Raw genomic sequence first — 16,841 nt, forward strand, 5'->3', positions numbered from 1 at the left:
CGAGTGATTACTGAATGAAGCGGAGCATTCCAGGCAGAGGGAACAGTGATTGCAAAGGCCCAGAGTCAAGAACTAGCTCGGGGTCTTAGAGGAGAGCTGCCTCGTGGCTGGAGCAAAGACGACCAGAAAACGGTGGGCATGGGGAAGGAGAGGCAGGCAGGGGCAGGTCCGAGAGAGCTTTTGAGGCCATGGAATTGGATTTTAGGAGAGGAGGGCCCTTCGACGATGGCTTTTAAGGCGAGGACTGCTATATCACTTAAGTTTTAAAAAGACCCCTATGCCTTTATGCGAGACTCTGTCCTTGGCTTTGTCCTGTCAGCATTTTAAGACAAGATCATGACAGCAAGGTAACCTGCTTCAGATAACTCCACGCGCGCTGAAGAGTATCAACTCATCCCGGTGGGAAGACTTGACGTAGGCCCCGCCCCCGGACGCGCGCGCGCACGCGCGTGACGGCCCCGCCTCCGCGGCCCGAGGGCGTGGCCTCCCGCCCTGCGTCGTCGCCGGCCCCGCCCCTTGCAGTCCGGAACCCGCGCTGGAGGTCGGAGGTCGGAGAGGAGAAACTCAGCGCAGTGTTAGTGAGCCATGGCCGCCACGCTGCTCGCCCGGGCCTGTGGCCCTCTCCGCGGAGGTGAGTAAGCTCAGGCTGTGCGCAGCGACGCCGCAGCAGGGGCTGGCCAAGCGGGCGTCGGTCTCGGCGTCCGATTCTACCCCAGCCGCGGGCGGCCGGCGGTTCTGCTCCCCCACTGGAGCGCGCGCGGCCTTTGCCCCAGTTCGGTTGCTCTTAGCGCCTGCCGGGCCCCTGCCCTTCAGGTACCCCTGGCTTCCTCTCACACCCCATTCCCTGGCTGATTCTCATCACCTGCCTAACTTTCACGGCCGCATTCACCACCCCCTTTCCTCATTTCACCCCTAGCGGAGGTTCAGGGTGCGCCCTTACCTCGGGTCCAGGCCTGGGATTGAACCCACACTCGCATCTGTGACCTTGGGTGAGACGCTCAGCCCTTCTCAGTCTCAGTTGACCCATGTGCAAAATGGCTACAGTGAAGTATTACTGGTCTCAGAGAGTTGTTGTAAGAATGAAATCAAGTAGTATGTAAAACATTTAGTACAATGCCTGGCATGGAACAGGTGTTACGGAAATGTCAGCTATTGTTGATTATTGAATACAGCACCATTCCCATCTTATCATCTGTCTCCAGTTGTAGCAGCAGTGACACCTGTGGCCAAGGCTTCTTTTGCCTGGTCCAGATCCACTCACCTTGAATAATAGCAAGAAGGGGAAACCTTTATTGAGATCTGCGCTGAGTGCTATAGTTAGTATTTCTGTAATCCTCCCATCCCCAGGAGCCAGTACCGTTGTCCTCCACATTTTATAGAAACTGAGGCCCAGTGAATTTAAAACCCTTGCCTGGGGTTACAGAGCTATGGCCTTGTTATATTGGTATTGTACTGAAAACTGAATGAGGTAATTTGTGTAAAGCGTTTAGTGAACATAGTAACTTTAGTGTGGGTTTTCAACAGTGACACTATTGACATCTTGGGCCGATAATTCTTTGTTGTGGGGGCTGTCCCATGCATTGTAGGATGTTTAGCAGCATCCCTGGTCTCTACCCACAGGATAGCAATAGCATTTCCCCCTACAGCTGTGACAACCAAAAATGTCTGTAGACGTTGGCAGATGTCCCTGGGGGTGGGGTAGGGGAGCATCCCTGGTGGAGAACCACTAAGTTAGTGGATCACTATTTTTATTATTATTTTAAGAGCTCTTGCATTCTCCTTCCACTGACTCCTGCTCTTCTTCCTGGCAGCTCTCTGTCCTCGGGACTGGCGGCGGTTACACACTGTCTACCAGTCTGTGGAACTGCCCGAGACACACCAGATGTTGCGTCAGACGTGCCGGGACTTTGCTGAGAAGGAGCTGTTTCCCATTGCGGCCCAGGTGGACAAGGAACACCTCTTCCCAGTGGCTCAGGTGAGAGTACCAACCTTAGCAGTCCGTGATGGCAGTCTGCCCTTGGTTCCTGAGTTGTGGCAGTGACGGCCAGAGGCACTGGGACCCAGAAAATGCCCTAGAGGTTTCTCTTGTTCAGCATGAGGCCTATGGCCAGGATGTAACTTCCAGAAACAACAATAATAAATGTCAATTTACTTATGTGCCAGGCATTGTGTTAATTGTAATAGTTCACACTTACAGAATGCTTGCCTTGTGCTAGGCACTATTCTGAGCACTTGAGACAGGCTATCTTATTTGTTCCTCACAACAATCCTATGAAGTGAAGGTACTCTTATTATATACCCCACTGCATAGTTGATGAAACTCAAACTTATGAGCAGGTTAAATAACGTACCCAAGGTCATAGAGCTAATCAGCTGCAGAGCCAGGGCTCAAACCCAGGTCTGTCTTCTGCCAGACCCTGAGATCCCCATCAGTTGCCCCCCTCCTGTGCCATTATATTCTTCCATTTTCATTCAGTCCATCTGCAGTTACATGTTTGAGATGTTACTGCCATGTCCCCTGACTTGACAAGATGTCTGGCACACAGTGTAAACACTCAATAGGTATTTGTTGCATCAATGATTTGTGAAAAGGCAAACCTTTCTGGCTTTTCCTCCATGCCTGTTTTTCATTCTGATGAATTTTCTCCCTTTTTTTGGAGGGGGTGGGGCAGCCGGCTGGTGTGGGGATCCAAGCCCTTGACCCTTGACCTTAATGTTATCATTCAGTCTGAGGAATTTAAGAGTTGTGGTCCCCATTTATATGTCTTATAGGCCCTAGGGCTGCTCTTCCAACTTAGTAAATATTGTGTGTTCTCTGTGTTGGGCATTGTCCCTGGATGGTGGGAATACTCAAGGAGAGCAAAGCTGAGTAGGCAGATGGCATTCTGGGCACCAAAATTAGTTGGGCAACTTTTAGGTATTAGACATTTAACGTGTCATTTCATTTAGTCCTAAGGACATTTCTACCTAATCTAATCTACATTTTGCTTTCTGGAATGATTGCAAGGATTAAGTGAAATAATGTATGCCAAATTCATGATGCCTGGTACTTGAAAAATGGTAACCGTGAATACTATGATTGCTCTTTTTATTACAGTTGAGAAAATTGAAGCATAGAGAAGACTTTCCAAGGTTTATTGGTCTGTGGAGATAGAATTCATAGGCTGGCTGGCTCCAAAACCCGCTCTGTCCATGATACACGTGGTTGTCCCAGAAGCCCAGCAGAGAAGTCTTATTCTAGTAGGGAATATTATTGTCCAGCCTCAGCTACCCCTCCACCCTTTGGACCAACACACACGTTAGTCTCGGTTACCTCCTCTGCCAACTGCCCCTTCACTTGTCAGCACCATTAGTGGAGATGTGAAAAAACTCAGATTCTTTGTTAGTAAAGGAAAGGAATAAGCACACAGGCCGGTGAAAAGTAGGAACAGTTTAGAGGTGCTTCCCCCAAGACACTGCTGTGTGTTGGGGCTCTTCCTGCCGAATGACAGACCGCCTGATTTATTTTTCCTATATTGTTGTACTCCTGCAAAGTATTACTAATATAACAGACATAGATTTGCTCTATGCAAGAAAGATGGCAGTAGAAGCAGATTTTTTACCAACCGGATGTTAATTAGTGGCTAGACCCCCTGGCTTTATCCTCCCCTGCTTGCTTTATGGTGCTGGGGAAGTTGCTCCAAATGGTGGCAGAAATGGATATCAAAGGAGGAGGTTATGGATAGCAACCCCTCTCCCTTCTGGGGGTGCTGCTCAGTAGGATTTGCTAAATGAATGAAGGTAGCTGAGAGTGGTGATAACATGTGTATTTTGTCTTATCTCTTACAAGATGTTTTCATATATGTAATCTCATTAGATTAGCTCCAGTCTGGAGCAGTTGTATTAATTGTTTTCCGTTGTAGAGCTAGGAAGCAGCCATGCTCAATCTTCTGATCTTTCCACTATTTCTGGTGTTGGCAGCTAATGGGATGCACAGGTTTCTCCCCAATGTTTGCTTTCCTTAGCTCAGGATTGAGGCCTGTTGGCTTTTTGCTTTGATCCCTGTCACTGTGTATGGTGCTAAACTCCTGGTTACAGAAGGGAATCTAGGGATAAAGAAGACAGAACAGTTAAAGAACTAGACAAACAAAGATGATATGTCATATTTGCAGAATTCAAAATAATACAATTAGTATTTCAAAATCATAATAGTAATAACATCAATAGCTAACATTTAAAAGTTACCATATTCCAGGTACTTATGTTTAAGACAATATTATGAGGTAGGTACTTAATTATCTCCAGTTTTCAAACAGGAAACTGAAGCCAGAGATTGAGATTAAATTTCTTGCTGAACAGTCACACAGCTGGTAGCTGGAAGAGCCAGATATAGATTTCTGAGCCACCTCCTGGTTTAATAGGTGCTTAGTTAATTATTCCTTATTTATTTATTTTGTTGCAGCTGGCTGGTATGGGGATCTGAACCCTTGACCTTGATGTTAGAAGGCTGCACTCTAACCAGCTAACCAACTGGCCAGCCTTAATTATCTCTAATATTTTTTCCTGAAGAATTTTTTCCCCCTGAAAGGTGGGTTTATGAGGTGTGAGTCAAGGGGAGAAAAACTGAGAGGAGGGTAGGCCAAGAATTAGGTGGAAGGCTAATTAGGTGGAAGTGCCAATTTCTGTTTACTTGGCTGGTTTTGTAACCTTGACTGAACTTTAGTCTTTTTATGTCCAAACTAACAAATGAGGTCCTTGAAGCTTTCAGTCAAGATGGCGGAATTGACAGTCCCCAGCGTCACTCTCTCCCACAGATTAACCAATTTACAACTGTAAAAAACCAATGACAGCTAAGCTGGGGCCGCTAGAGCTCAGGGGAAGAGGAGAGACCTATGAAGTACATGAAGGTGGGAGAAGCCATGATGAGAGAAAGAAAAAACCACTCCAACCATTTTGTGCTGCGGCTGCTTTAAGGCTTGAGCTGCTGAGCAAATGGAGCAGGAGCCAGCAAAAGCTTCAGCTGTGCCCTTCAGATGAAGTTGCTTGGAGGTGGCAGGGGAGAAAAGGGCCCTGGTGGCCCCCAAGCCAGCAAGACCACTAATAGGGTTCCCGTGGATCCACATAGTAGCAAGGAGCCACAACAATTGACAAAAAGTAGCCACTCAGAGGCCGGTGAGTCATTGCAAGGGACCAGTGTACAGCCCATCCCATGGGAAGTGTTTGCAGCACAGGTGGTGGGGGAGGAGATGGGCCATCAGGGGAACACTGGGGCACAGCAAGGACAGCTGACCGGCACCCCAATCAGGGAAGGACCACTCAGAGGAGACTGGTCAGGAATATAGAAGTGCATGGGGTGCAGTTTGATGAAAAGACTCGGGCCCAGATCAGAGTTTCTACACAATCCAGGTGCACCGGGTCTGTGGAGAGCCGGAAGTATCTATATAAAGTCAACCATTAAAACTGGAACCACACAAAATCCTTCCCTAGGGAATCAGCAGCAAAGCAGCAATTTAGCTAAACCACACAGCTCAAGTACTGGTCCTCACAGGAAGTTCCTCCATTTTAGAAGTAAGCAAAGGACAAAAAATTAGTTCTGGCCCAGACACACTGCAAGTGCCTCGGGGCCCACCAAGGGACCTGGGGTATGGAGCTGGGGACAGGACCCCCCTCCCATTACTAGGCACACTGCAAGTGACTTGGAGTCCACTTGGGGACCTGAGGTTGGAGCCGGAGACTGGACCCCCCCTCCCAGAACCAGGCACACCACCAGCACCAAGGAGCATACCCAAAACATCACCTCCATATGGGTGGCCCACCACAGCCACCACAATAACCATGGCTGCCGCAAAAGCGGCTAGATGCCACAACCACCACACAGATGGTCTGCCAGCCACTGGAGTGCATTGACACAAGGAGAGTCACCAGCAGAGACTAAAGAAAAGAAGAGGATGTGTCTCTCCACAAAGCCCATTTCAGAGTGACAGAAGCATCTGCTCTACGATAACATTGGGGGAACCTGAACACACCTCTCAGAATTGGACAGATCATCTAGGTAACAAATCAACAGAGTAACCATTACTCTTTCAGAAAGAGAGAAGAAATCTAGGGTTATCAGAGGTGGGAGGAGGGAGAGAGAGGGGGATAGGGAGAGATTGGACAAGGGGAATAAAGAATAAGTACAATTTATAACAATATATATGCTAGTAATACTCATTTGATCAACATATGTCAACACTGAACCCTCAAAATATGTATAATCAATTATGATTCAATAAAAATTAAAAAAAACCAAAAATCCCCTAACAAATGAAGGAAACAATTCTGAATTTACAATGCCATTTTGTTATAAAGGGAAATAGGAAATAGAATAGTGTTTCCAACTGATTATGGACTCCTTAACTTTGAAATGTAATATGTATATTTACATGTATAAAACTGGACCCACTTTCATCTCATTAATCAGTAAGTATTTATTCACTAATTTTAAAGTGCCGGGTGCACTTCTCTTGTCTTATTTTAGAAGATAGTATTGACACTGACCCGGTTAGCCCCATAGAAACCTCTAGAGTCATACCCTTTTTTCCTTCTCCCTCATGCCGATTGACTCTTGTTAATTCCACTCTGGAAATGTCTCCTGCATGTCACCTCTCATTTCTCCCAACCAGAATTCATCTGTCTATGTTCCAGCAGCATTCTATTTGTAATCTGTAATTCTCTAGTTGTGCTTATCACATTATTGTATGTCTTGTATCAATTATTTTGAACAACTTCTGAAGACGGGTTGGATCCTGTTCATATCTCTCTCTTCCTATCCAAAACAACACTTTGCACTTAGTAAGTGCTCCACAGTCAGCAGATGTCTGTGGAGTTTTATTGAATTGAACCAGAATGTACACCTGTTAAGTAAGCACCAGGATCTGAATGTCCTTACTGTCCCAGCACATGGCACATATTTATACATGGTGGAACCCAGTGGAGGTGGCTAAGAGGGCCTCTGTCAATGCGTGATTTTCTCTTGAGTAAGCAGCAAATCTTCAACGAGTTAGGAAATTTTATTCTTTATAGTGAGTTAGTTTTGACTGTAGTGAGTGTAGACATACTCAGAATAAATTTAATTTTTTTAAAATGTGAGTTTTAGAAGCAACTTAAAGCATTGTTTTCGTGTGAAGTACCCTTTAAACGTTTTCCAAATATAAAGGCGGCAGGTGCTAAAGGCTTGCTTTGTTTGGTACTGCTGGGAAAGGGGTCTTACTCTTTCTCACCTCTTATCTTGGGAGTTTGGAGACCACTAAGCTTGGCCTAGTTGGTGGTGTTGCCTCTTTTCAGGGTGCAGGTTTGGGTTGCTGGAACCAAGAGTAACCATTGTGAGTAGCTCTAGAGGGTTGCCTTTGAGATAGCTCTGAAGGTCAGGCCTCTCTGTAGAAAATACTAAAATATTGAGGGAGCCTGGCTGCTGTTAGCCAATTAATATCAACTTATGTAGGTCAGAAACTGTGTATAAAACTGAACCCACGTGTGATATTAAGATACATATATTTGGGTTTTCATCCATGCTTCTAACCTTCCCTTGCCTTTCTGTCTTGGAGATGGCCGTAAAGATATTCTCTGACCTATCTTGTCTGATTGTAGATCATAAGACCCCTATTCCAGAAAGGGTCCTGCCCCATACCCAAAAGGAAGGAATGCTGCACAGAGAGGCCAAGAAGAATCTGAACACACAGGCCTTGTGGGTTTCCCCACATAGTCTGTTAGTGTTAGATCACACCCTTTTTGTCCAATCACATTTCTACACAGTTGTCCGTGCTTCAGTCATGCCTACATAATGAAGCTTCCGTAAAAACCAGAGATCATTGGGTTCAGAGAGCTTCTGGTAAGCTGAACACACGGAGGTTCCTGGAGGGTGGCTCATGCAGGGAGGGCATGGAAGCCCCTTCCGCAAACCCTTCCCCATACCTTGCTCTGTGTGTTTCTTTGTCTGTATCCTTTGTAACATCCTTTATCATAAACCAGTAAATGTAAGTACATGTTTTCCTGAGTGCTGTGAGCCACTCAAGCAAGGTAATTGAGCCCAAGGAGGAGGTCATGGGAACCCCAATTTATAGCCGGTCAGTCAGAAGTTCTAGAGGCCTGGGCTTGCGACTGGTGTCTGAAGCGGGGAAGTGCAGTTTTGGGGACTGAGCCCTCACCTGTGGGATCTGACACTGACTCTAGGTAAATAGTGTCAGAATTGATGGAATCAGAGGACAACCAGCTGGTGTCCACTGCAGAATTGCTTGCTTGCTTGCTAGTTAGTGGGGAGAAATCCCTACACGTTTGTTCACAGAAGTGGGTCTTCTGTATTGTTGCTAAGTAAGAGCTGAGGTTGGTTTTTTTTCCTCTCACCATGTTCTTTTTGTTTTTGGTTTCTTCTTTTTGATTATACAAAATTTTTTTTTTTTTGGTGGCTGGCTGGTACAGGGATCTGAACCCTTGACCTTGGTGTTATTGATTATACAAACATTGTCTCTTCTCTCTACTGCCACTCTTTACCCCTCGCTGCTGGTCTCCCTACCTGTCTCTATTTCAGGATGCCCTTTAATAAGTGTACATTACCACCAGTATTGCTTCTGTCCCCAGTTTTTTTCTAGAATGTTGCTGCAGCTGGCCACAGCACGTTGCCTGAAATCTAGACATATATTTCAGAATGAGAAAGGCTAGGAAACACAGCCCCAATTATCACTGATAAAATGGGGTGAGGGTGACTGTACACAGGCCACAGGTTTGGAGGAGTGCGTACTCTCAAGCATGGCAGCCCGTTATTCCAGGGCGGCACTCCTGTCTACTTTAAATTTTGCTGACTCCGCACCAGCGTGATAGTGAGTGGAAATGCTGTCCCTTTCACCGATGGAGGTAGACGTTTTTAAAGAAAACACTGATGGTGAGAAAAGAGGGAGGAAAGAAACATGGACTGACATTAAGGGAGGACAACGCATGCTAGGGAAGTCCTTTGGATGTAGTAATTGTGAATTCCTACAACTTCCGATGCTAGCTCAGTGAAAGCTGTCAGGATAGCCAGAGGGAGATGATGTTATGTGGAGAGGAAGGTGCCAGGGTTCTGGCTGGCTTCCTTGTAGCCTAGATCTGCCACTGACTCTGCATCCTCTCTGTGTGAGTTCCTCCCACTGTAAAAGGGAGATGGGGTAATCCGTGTCCTGCCTACCTGTCGGGTCGTGTGATCATGCATTTTAGGTGAATATGAAAAACTAAGTGCGGGTTAGGGAGCCTGATCATTTTACATGCTGCCTGGGAATTTTGGTTCCCCTTGTGTTTCTTGGGATGAAAAGGAGTCATGGGATGATTGACTCATCTATCATTTATTCCAGAGTTCTGCACTGAAGAGCTATAGCATTAAGAGTGGGTATGTCATAGTGGCCAGGAAGATATGATGGTGCTTGTAGAGTAAGACCACTTGAGCTATTGTAGCCTCAGTCTGTTCTGCTGGGAGGCCAGAGAAAAAGCTTTTCAGTGAGGGTCCCATCTAGGCCAGAGTGTGAGTCTTGGAGACCTGAATATTTCTAGCACCTGGTAGCATATGGCCCAGCAGCAGAGGCATTCCTTACTAAATACTCTTTGCACCCCAGAAAGGTTTGCTGCATGTCTCAAGTGTGGGCTGGACAGGCCTGTCCTGAGTCTTTGGAGACAGGGCCGTCTCCAAATCCTCTTTATAGCGCAGTAATGCAGAAACGCTGTCTACTATGGACTTCCCTCCTCCCAGTTGATTCTCACCTGCTGAATGACACACATTATTGAGCAGGATCACCTCCTCTTCCCCCAAGGATGTGACAGCCACAGAACAATCATCTTTTTAGCAATTCTCAAAATGACACATCCCTGGTAGCTCTAAGTCCCCATTTGTTACTGTATACTAGTTTCCTGTTGCCGCTGTAACAAATGGCCACAAACTCAGTGGCTTAGAACAATGTACAGTTATTATCTGACAGCTCAGGAGATCAGAAAACCAGAGCGGGTCGCACTGGGCTAAAATTAAGGTTTTTGCATAGCTGTGTTCCTTCCGGAGGCTCCAGGGGACAATCTGTTCCTTGTCTTTTCCAGCTTGTAGAGGCCGCCCGCAATCTTTGGCTCATGACCCCCTTCCAGCCGGTGTTTGCATCATTCTGACCTCTGCCTCCATGTCAGATCTGCTTCTCTGACTCTCCTTTTCCCTTCTTTACCTTATAAGGACCCTTGTGATGACATCGGGCCCACTCTGGTAATGCAGGATAACCACCCGCAGCTCAAGATCCTTAACTTAATCATGTCTGCAAAGTCCCTCTTGCCATGTGAGAAAACATATTCACAGGGCCCGGGATTAGGATGTAGACATCTTTGGGGGGCTGTTATTCTGCCTCCGATATGCTGGCCATCTCCTTCCTGGTGTCAGTCTGCTCTGTAACTGCAAGTACAGCATCTGCCCTGGGGGCTGCAGAGCTTGATGAGCACTGGCGGGGTCAGAAGCTCAGTGCCACTTGGCAAATGAGTCATGCCCTGCTTGTGCAACATATGGGAGATGTGGAGATGAGGAAGGCCCACCTCCAGCTTAGAGTCTTACAGGAGAGTTTCCTATGGGAGCAGTTGAAGGCAGACCAAATAAGCAGTATCTTAGAGGAACGCACAGATTGTTACAGAAGTGCGGCAGACTCGTGGGTGCTCTCCCTTCTCCATACATCATTGTCAAAATAAGAACTTGTCTTCCTCTTGATGATCACACTGTTCACTGATCACTCAACCTGAGCCAGGTACTGGGCTCAGTGCTTTATGTATATTGTCTCAGTTAATCCTGTAAACAATCCTATGAGGTAAGTATCATTTTGGGGGGGTGGGGGAAGGTAGAACCTTTATAATCACAGAAGTAATATTAATTATAGAAAAACAAGAAAATATTGGCAGGCTGGCGGTTAGCTCAGTTGGTTAGAGCATAGCTTTATAATACCAAGGTCACAGGTTTGGGTCTCAGTACCAGCCAGTGCCAAAAAAAAAGAAAAAATATTGGCAAACATTTTTATTGGTTTGCTTCTTTTAAGTGAAAATAGTGTAAGAACATGGCCACAGGAATGAAATTGTATAAAAGGGTTAATGGAAAGCAACGGTCCTGCTTCTTCCCTGTCCCTGTGCCCCAGAGGCAATTGGTTTTAATTGTTTCTTCTTGAAGTTAGGTAGGTTCTGTGTGGTCCACATTTCTCAGGTGGAAAGCAGGCTTGGAGAGGTTAAGAAATTTGTCCTACATTGGAAAGGGCAAAGGCGGGCAGTGTGGTAAGCTGGTTAAGCTTCTGGAGTCATTGCCTGGGTTTCAGTCCCAGCCATACCACTTATAAGCACTGTGGCATTGAGCAAGTTGCTTAACCTCTCTGAGCCTCAATTTCCATAACTATACTATGAAGTTAACATACAGCATTGTTCTTATAGCACTTTAGAGAGACTCAAATGAAAGAGTAAACATAAAGCACTTAGTACAGAGTTTGGCATGTAGTAGGCACTTTATAATTAACAATTACAATTATTATTTTATTTATTTAATTTTTTGACAGATGGCCAGTACAGGGATCTGAACCCTTGACCTTGGTGTTATCAGCACCATGCTCTCTCAAATGAGCTAACCAGCCAGCCCTACAGTTATTACTATTATTGTTATTCCAAATAAAAAATCCCAAGCTCTTATCATCCACTCATTCTTTCACTGGCAGTAGGTATATATAGCAGTGAGCAAAAGCAGTGTGCCCCCATGGTCAGGGAGAAAGACCTTAATCAAATGAGCACATTAATAGATGTGAAATTCCAGATGCATAGGTAGTGTAAAGGTGTCACAGGAGTGTGTGGTCAAAGGATGTAACTTAGTGAGGCCAGAGATGGCAGCCCCAAAGAAGTGATGCTTGAGCTGAGATCAGGAGGGAAGGAGGAGGGGATAGTAACTGGTTGATAAAAAGCATTACTGACATAGGAAATAGCATGTGCAAAGGCCCTGTGGTGGGGAGGGCGTGTGTGTGTGGTGTGTTTAGGGGAGTGAAGGAAGATCAGTATGGCATAGTGCTGTCCTGCACCTTATCTTGGATTCCCCTAAAGGCTTCCTGTAACTTCTGCCTGCTCACTGGTTGTGGTTGTGGTTGTGGACAGAGGTGAGCCAGCATGGAGTGTAGGGGCAGGACGGCTTGAGGGACTGGTGCTGTCAGGCAGACCTCAGCTGGGCTGCGTTTTCAGCATCTGGACTTGGGGATCCCAGGTGGGTGGGTGGGTGGGTGGAGTCGTATGGCCTGAGTTTCTGCAGGCGCTGGCTCAGGGGCAGGAGGGTTTGGGGCTGAGGATGGAGGGCACTGGCCCCCAGCAGTTGCCCGTGCCATGACCTCCTTCCCTGGGTCCAGGTAAAGAAGATGGGTGAGCTTGGGCTTCTGGCCATGGATGTGCCCGAGGAGCTCAGTGGTGCCGGCCTCGATTACCTGGCCTATGCCATTGCCATGGAGGAGATCAGCCGCGGCTGTGCCTCTACTGGAGTCATCATGAGTGTCAACAATGTGAGGCCCCCTCCTGGGTCCCTGGGATGCATAGTGGGAGGGGAGGCTCCTGTGGGCAGGCAGGCATTCTGGCCATGAGTCCCAGCATTCTGGGCACAGCCGGGCCTTGGCCCCCAGTCCCTGATCTCCCTGGAGACAACTCTGGATTTGGTCCTCCTGGGTAGACCTCAGGTGCGAACATGCCTTGGGGTGCTGCCTGCGGGTGGGCATGGTGTGCCTGGGCTTGAGGGCCTCTGACCACTCCCCACTGTCCCCACCAGTCTCTCTACCTGGGGCCTATCCTGAAGTTTGGCTCCAAGGAGCAGAAGCAGCAGTGGGTCACTCCTTTCACCAGTGGCGACAGAATTGGCTGCTTTGCCCTCAGTGAGCCAGGTATTACAATGGCGTCCCCTGTCCCTACACCTCAGAATCTGGGTGACAGACCTGAATAGGAGGTGGGTTGCCCCAGGTGAGAGGCAGGAACCTGTGGTGCCATGGGCCAGCCGCTGGTTGCTTCCTGAGGCCAGAGGAAAGGCTTCCAGTGTGGGTGGTTGGGGCTGCGCTTGGCTGCCTGGGGTCTTCCAAGGGGGACGCTGTGCCTTGTCTGAGTGGGAGGAAGGCTCGGCTTGAAGATGCCCCACTCCTGCACAGACCCCTCTCGCCCTCTTGGACTAATCTCTGGGAGCTTTGGGAGCTGGCGCGGCACTGGAGTTTTCTCTTGGGAGCTAGAACCCTAATTCCTTAGCGCCCAAGGTACAGGGTCTTTGTGCTTACCAGCTCTGGGGTGAGGCTGGGTTCCCCAGTGAGCTGGTGGCAGTGCCCTTAGAGGTGGTATGGTGGCATGGGCTCCTGAGTCTGTGTGTGGGGCAGGCAATGGCAGCGACGCGGGAGCCGCTTCCACCACTGCCCGGGCAGAGGGTGACTCGTGGGTCCTGAATGGCACCAAAGCCTGGATCACCAACTCCTGGGAGGCCTCAGCCGCCGTGGTCTTTGCCAGCACAGACAGATCCCTGCAGAACAAGGTGGGGACCCCAGAGAGAGGGTCAGTTAGACCTCTGGGCTGCATTCATTCCATAGTTTCTGGATCTAAGTCTACTGGAACAGTTCCTGCTCCAGGGCAAGTTGGGGCTGCCCCTTTCCATCCCTGGCCTGCCACTGGCAGCTGCATCTTCCCCAGAAGCCAGCAGAGGGTGTCCTGGCCTGAGCTTCCACAGGAGGCAGAGGGGAGGGGCTGGAGTTGGTGTCTGGGGGTGCTGGGGTAAGGGCGTGGCCTGGGGCAGCCTCTGAGGAAACTTCTTGGCCTTTTGGGCCTTTCAGGGCATCAGTGCCTTCCTGGTTCCCATGCCAACGCCTGGGCTCACGCTGGGGAAGAAGGAAGACAAGCTGGGAATCCGGGCCTCATCCACAGCCAACCTCATCTTTGAGGACTGTCGCATTCCCAAGGACAACCTGCTGGGGGAGCCGGGGATGGGCTTCAAGATAGCCATGGTGAGCCCGGCAGCAGGGGCAGTGCTCTGGGGCAGGCCCTGGGCCGCGCTGGCCAGCTGCTGATAGGGCGGTCCTCACAGCAAACCCTGGACATGGGCCGCATTGGCATCGCCGCCCAGGCTCTGGGCATCGCCCAGGCTGCCCTCGATTGTGCTGTGAACTACGCTGATACTCGTATGGCCTTTGGGGCACCCCTCACCAAGCTCCAGGGCATCCAGGTAACGGGAGGTGGCTTTAGGAGCTGGGTCTGGACGCTGGAGGGAGGGAACCTCCCGGCTCTTCCTCCCTTCTCTCTCCTGCCCGTGGAAGGAGGAGGGAGGGAAGGGGGCAGCTGCTGACCAGTGGGTGGGGTGGGCTTGTTGCAGTTCAAGTTGGCAGACATGGCCCTGGCCCTGGAGAGCGCTCGGCTGCTGACCTGGCGTGCTGCCATGTTGAAGGATAACAAGAAGCCGTTCACCAAGGTGCCTGTGGAAGGTCTCCCAAGGCCTGGCCTTGGCGGGCCAAGGGCCTGAGGGGGAAGTCTGAGTGGGTCCCAGTTCCTTGGGCCTTGGTGGGTCAGGGGTGTGGGCCTGTGGGTTTATTGCCTGAAGGGGAAGTTCCTGCAGGCCCGCCCCGGCTGAGGGCCCTGAGCTGGGGGCTCCCCTTGAGATGAAGTTTCTGACTCTGCCATCCCCTGTGGTCAGGAGGCAGCCATGGCCAAGCTGGCTGCATCAGAGGCTGCAACCGCCATCAGCCACCAGGTGAGTGTCCATGGGAGGCCCCAGGGTGCCAGCTGCCTCCTCCCCAGCTGGTCCTTTTGTGTGGCTGGTCCTGCCCATCTTTCCCCATGGGAGGGGGTCTTCTCCCTGCTGAGCCCTTGCTTTCCATCTTAGGCCATCCAGATCCTGGGCGGCATGGGCTATGTGTCAGAGATGCCGGCTGAGCGGCACTACCGTGATGCCCGCATCACTGAGATCTACGAAGGCACCAGTGAGATCCAGAGGCTGGTGATCGCTGGACAACTGCTCAAGAGCTACCGGAGCTGAGCCCTTTTACAGGGCCCACCTGCGCTCCACCCGGGAGCTGGGCAGCCTTAGGACCGTGGAAAGGAGGCGGGAGCCACGTGGCCTTAACCTTGACTCCTGGTCAGAGACTGTGGCAGCTGGGAAGGGGCCATGCTCCTCATGACAGGCCCACCCTGACCCCAGCCCTCTGGACTGGCTAGAGGGCTCTCCTGCCCTCCACACCTCTGCCTGCCCCAGATCAAACTGCCAGGGAATAAATCTTGGGGAGAGAGGAGTGGCGAAAAGTGGTGGCCTGTGTCTGAGGACAAACCTGTCTTCAGCTAGGTTTCTTGGCTCTGTTACCTCTTCTCTATGAGTGTGCCTCATTTTCATCATCTGAGTGGTCATGGCATCCTGGAGGTGGGACTGGGGAGCGCTAAGTGACCCTGTGGCATTCCCCAGTTCCCATGAGCCCTGGTGCTCGGCCTGAAGACCCAGGTGGGACAGGCTCTTGGCAGTGTCTGTTCTCTTCCCTGAGGTCAGGGGTCAGAGAGAGAGTGGGGTGGGGGGTAGGACGACCAGGCCTCAAAGCAGCAGCAGTTGTGTTCTCTTGGGACTGGGGGTGCCAGGCTTAGAAAGGCTGTTACTGGGTTGTGGCATCCGTGGCAGCCCAGGGCCCCGTACATCTCTGTAAAGTATGAGGGTACATAAAAAAATTCATGGGAAGGTTCATTTTATCTTTTAATTATATTTTTCTGTGATTGTTTTGAAGGACCTTCACAGAAATGAGTGCAGAGGGGTGGTCTGATTTGGGCTTTGTAAGGTCAGCTGTGGGATCTGTCTGTAGGTAATAAAGCATACCTGTCTCCTGACCCTTCTGTCCTCACCCTCTCCTGGGGTGCTGCTGGGGAGGGAAGGTGATCGTCAGTCCACACAGAGCCCCTACTGTCTGGCAAACCCCACCCTGTGTGTTGTGGGGGGAGGGGGTTGCTGACTCAGCAGAGAGGCCTCTCCGCCCTGGGAAAGCTCTGGAGCTCCAGGAGGAGGCAGGGTTGGCTAAGGAAGCTGTTCAGGAAAATAAGGACCTAGATTGAGGTGGCCTCAGTCAGTGTCTGGGAGAGTGACCACGAGCGGGGTGGTGCAGGCAGGGCCACTGGGCTAGAGTTACTTCTCTAGGGAGGAGGCAACAGGTTGCTGGGGAGGGGGAGGGATAGGGATAGGGGCAAAGCTGTAGAGGGCCCTGAAGCTCAGGCCGAGGAAACGGAGACTTGAAAAGAAGCCATTTTACTTCATACTGGAGTGCTCCAGTGGCCCAGCCCTCAGCCAGCTAGTGAGAGGGGGCCCTGGTTCCCCACAGGGTCGGGTTTGAGTGGAGGTGCCTCCAAAGTCAGCGCCCAAGCTGACAGTGTGTAAAGACGAGCACGGGAAGTGTTCAGAGGAGATGGGGCCGGCCCTCGGCAGAACAGGAAGGGTAGGGCAGCCGACTGTCTGCTACAAAGACCCTCTAGGAGCCATCACCAAGCGGGCGTGAGCAACCTGGAACCGTTGCTGTGCCAGGCGCCAGTGCCCTGGAACGAAGGATGCAGCCTCAAGCCTCCAACTCCACCTGTGCGGCCAGCTCTGCCCGCCCTGCTCTCCGCCACCTGGGCCCTGCCCTGGGCCTGTGCATAGGCTCCGGTGGGCAGCTCTCTGCACACTTGTAGATGAAGGCCCGCCATACTGGTGGCTGTCGTGCATGGGTGCACACACGGGCGGCCCAGCTGCTATTGGGGTGTAGGTGGGTGGAGCTGTGGAAGGGAGGCGGGTCCCCCGAAGGGTAGAGATGAGCTTCCTCGTGTGAATTTCCGTCCTGATTTTTCTCCGCCCCTCA

At 50.2% G+C, this 16,841-nt stretch overlaps 1 protein-coding gene across 1 annotated transcript; it reads left to right on the forward strand.

Annotated features, from left to right (window-relative positions):
• The first annotated feature begins 537 nt into the window (after window positions 1-537).
• ACADS (acyl-CoA dehydrogenase short chain) lies at window positions 538-15,843 on the forward strand. The gene is made up of 10 exons (XM_063086342.1): window positions 538-631; window positions 1,812-1,975; window positions 12,372-12,521; window positions 12,782-12,893; window positions 13,371-13,522; window positions 13,818-13,988; window positions 14,069-14,206; window positions 14,354-14,449; window positions 14,672-14,728; window positions 14,861-15,843. The coding sequence occupies exons 1-10, from the start codon at window positions 586-588 to the stop codon at window positions 15,011-15,013; spliced, it is 1,239 nt and encodes a 412-aa protein (XP_062942412.1). The 5' UTR covers window positions 538-585; the 3' UTR covers window positions 15,014-15,843.
• Window positions 15,844-16,841: the final 998 nt, after the last annotated feature.

The sequence above is a fragment of the Cynocephalus volans genome, chromosome 2, assembly GCF_027409185.1.
Source record: "Cynocephalus volans isolate mCynVol1 chromosome 2, mCynVol1.pri, whole genome shotgun sequence".
NCBI classification, from domain to species: domain Eukaryota; kingdom Metazoa; phylum Chordata; class Mammalia; order Dermoptera; family Cynocephalidae; genus Cynocephalus; species Cynocephalus volans.

Coding starts and splice junctions, on each gene's coding strand:
- ACADS (XM_063086342.1), top strand. CDS start 586: ATGGCCGCCACGCTGCTCGCCCGGGCCTGTGGCCCTCTCCGCGGAG. Junction 632..1,811: donor CTGTGGCCCTCTCCGCGGAG/GTGAGTAAGCTC, acceptor TCTTCCTGGCAG/CTCTCTGTCCTCGGGACTGG. Junction 12,522..12,781: donor TCATCATGAGTGTCAACAAT/GTGAGGCCCCCT, acceptor TGTCCCCACCAG/TCTCTCTACCTGGGGCCTAT.